The 3,126-nt window shown below is 33.8% G+C and overlaps 1 protein-coding gene across 1 annotated transcript; it reads right to left on the bottom strand.

Annotated features, from left to right (window-relative positions):
- Positions 1-1,785: 1,785 nt before the first annotated feature.
- LOC101488505 (uncharacterized) lies at positions 1,786-3,126 on the bottom strand. The gene has a single exon (XM_004513535.4). The coding sequence runs from the start codon at positions 2,986-2,988 to the stop codon at positions 2,080-2,082; it is 909 nt and encodes a 302-aa protein (XP_004513592.1). The 5' UTR covers positions 2,989-3,126; the 3' UTR covers positions 1,786-2,079.

Genomic DNA, 3,126 nt, shown 5'->3' with positions numbered 1-3,126 from the left:
GACCACCACAAATCCATATTTGAATCTCAATGAAAATAAGATTAGAGAATATCTAAATAAATCCATATTTGAATCGCAATGAAAATAAGATTAGAGGACATCTAAATGAAAAATAACCCAAATTCAAACTCTTGCAAAAGAAATACAAATGCAACCGTTACCTTTCGTTGTCTGTCCTGTGTATGTTCGACTAAAGATCGTTCTAGTGGTGCATGTCTTGTTGGTGGAATGTAATTTTCACCCATCCTTCTTATTTCATATAAGAGTAAGTGTCCAAATGTTAATTAAACTTTTTATGTTATACTTTATATTATCATATGTATTTCAATTGAAATGGTACTATGTAATTCCCATATTGAGACCGGGTATATCAGAACTATTTGTACTTTTGTAAAGTTCATGAGATATGTTGGTAGATTTTAATTTGTTGCAGTGAAAAAATTACGTAGTTTAATGCCATAACAAATTTCAGCCGTCAATCTGCAATTCAATGGCTATGAACACGCACATCTCATCAATTTCACACGGTACTTAATCTTGTCCGTCCATTGTAAGTTGGTACTGCATCCACACCTTAATTACCTGGAATCCAATTCTGTATGTTGATCTTACCCACATTGTGTTGTATCTTATGTTATATGCTATACATTAACATGTATTAAATTCTTTTATATTCTTTTTTCTAACAATCTGACTCCTTTGTAGGGTTCCATTTTGACCACAAAGTAGGATATAAACCAAAACCCTTTCAAAAACATTATAAAAGTTTGGTAAAACGATTTGGCAAGATGACAATAGTAAATAAGTGAAATTTGGATAATTCAATCTTATTTACTTTGTAAAAATATTTTATATTTTCATTTTTTAAAATGTATGTTCATTTTATCTTGATGTCAGACTTTTTAAGTGAAATATTATCGTGGAGAAAAGGAACACTTATTAGGGCAGAAAAAAAATAGATATCATTATACTTTGCCAAGGGCCCATCAACTATGAACCTACTATTTTTTAATCACACATTAATTAAAAGAAAGAAATTGAAGACACATAGTTATCCTAAAAATATAACTACAATGAACCGAAGAAGCCAATAAATCTCAGCACAGCAATTAGGATGACTACCATATAAAACTTGGAAGTCTAAAATTCAAGAGTTTACTAAAACTCATGGAGCATCATCAATAACTTCAACTTATATAATCTGACTTATAAACTGATATTGACAACACTGATTTAAAGTCTAGCAAGGTAACCCAAGAAACAAGCAAGTCTAAGTCTAGCAAAACATAGAATCGTGCTAGTTTAGAATCCTGGATTAGAGATGTCAATTAAGTCCCATAGTTTAAAGCCCGTCTTAAGTATTGTAAACTGGCGCCATTCTATGTGTTGACTAGTAAGTTTGGCATCCAGAGGTCTTTCCAAATAAAAAGATTACACCCTTTATTTCTATATAATAATTAATAAGTTCAATGATGGAAACAACCAAACCAACATTTTCAGTCTCTGCGCTAAGGAATGACATATATTTAATTAATTATGTGGCAGCAATTAAAAACCATTGAACTACATATATAAACAAATCATCAATCCATAACAGAACTTCCAATCAAAACTACATTGAATCACAAATCATATTGTACAGCCACTATAAAACAATCAAAATCATATTATGCAACCTCGTTCATAAAAATTATATCTGAGAATCCTGTTTTTTCAACCTAGAAGAATAAAAAGCATTTTTCAAAATAGATTTAAACACTACCTTCTGGTTTTGACCTTCACTCATCTCTCAAGTCTCAACTAGTATTATACATTATATAAAAATGCAAATAATTTGAATAAACATTGTACAATGTTGTGGTTAATTCACAACGGAACATCTCTAACGCTGGAAATCACTAGATCCCTAACATAATGTAAGACATACTAGAAATCACATTTTATTTGAAAAGTGCACAACATTACATTACATAGGCACTCATAACCATAACAACAAATGAAAAATCCCTTTGTTATACAAACTAAACAATATGATCCCTTTGCTTTCTCCTTAATCTAAAACACAAACAACTTTTCATTTCAATGATTAGAGTGATTACCATTGATTCCATTGCTTAACTTCTGGTTCTCCACATTAGCATCCTTAATCTCATCATTATCATCATCAGAATCCAAACTAAACTTTCCGACCGAATTATCAAAAGATTGCATCTCACCTCCAATGGGCTTATACCTCAAAGTATCATTAACTGAATTTCCAATTTTGGCACAAGTGAATGAATAAAACCCCACGAACAAAACAACCATAAGAGCAAGGTGACAATTAAACTGAAGCGTAGCAATAGCTCTACCTCTATGATACTCAGAATGTCCCTTACATCTCAAACTATAATTCCCTTTACTAACTAAATGTAAATCACACCCTTGGGCCACAAAACTCGAATAAAATAAAGACAGGCCCATTTGAATAAACCACGTTCCCTGTAAAATAAGCCCAACACCACGGCCCAATTTCGCAACAGAAGACGACGAAAGCGATTCAGAACCTAATAATTCAATTAGGGTTGAAAAAACACAAACAGCGATGGGAACTAATAAGAGATCGTAGTAACGATTTTCAACACCGGAAGGGTCTTTTCTTTGAAGGTAGAATAAGAGAAACTCTTGAGAGAAAGCGAAGGTGAGAATTAGGTTAAGAAGATGTGAGGGAAGAGAGAAGAAGAGAGAGAGAAGAGAGTGGAAAAGGAAAAGTAAAGCGATTGGGATGGTTTGAAGTTGGAGAGATGAGCCAACGGCGTCGTTAGAGGTAACGGCGTTGAAGAGTGATGTGAGGGATGAGAAGATGATGAAAGAGGAGAAGATGGAGAGAGTGATGTAGAAGGGGCATGGGTTTTTGTTAAGTTTGTTGGTTTGGGAAGACCGGAGGGATTCGAGTGATCCTATGAGGATGAAACCGGTGCCAGTTAAGGAGAAGGTGAGGAGTCCCATCGATTTTGGGGTGGTGGTGGTGAAAAAATAATGTTTGATGAGATTTGGTTTTGGGTCAAGTGTCAAATAGAGTTGCTGGTTAGGTTCGTTGGCTCTTCAAGTGGAGAAGTCTGTTATTGTTGTTCACACCGACTTCAA

The sequence above is a fragment of the Cicer arietinum genome, chromosome 4, assembly GCF_000331145.2.
Source record: "Cicer arietinum cultivar CDC Frontier isolate Library 1 chromosome 4, Cicar.CDCFrontier_v2.0, whole genome shotgun sequence".
NCBI lineage: Eukaryota > Viridiplantae > Streptophyta > Magnoliopsida > Fabales > Fabaceae > Cicer > Cicer arietinum.
The sequence above is the reverse complement of the archived record's forward strand: the minus strand, read 5'-3'. Positions and strand labels throughout refer to the sequence as shown.

Bases quoted from the DNA above. Each gene is read 5' to 3' on its own strand.
- LOC101488505 (XM_004513535.4), bottom strand. From the start codon at position 2,988: ATGGGACTCCTCACCTTCTCCTTAACTGGCACCGGTTTCATCCTCATA.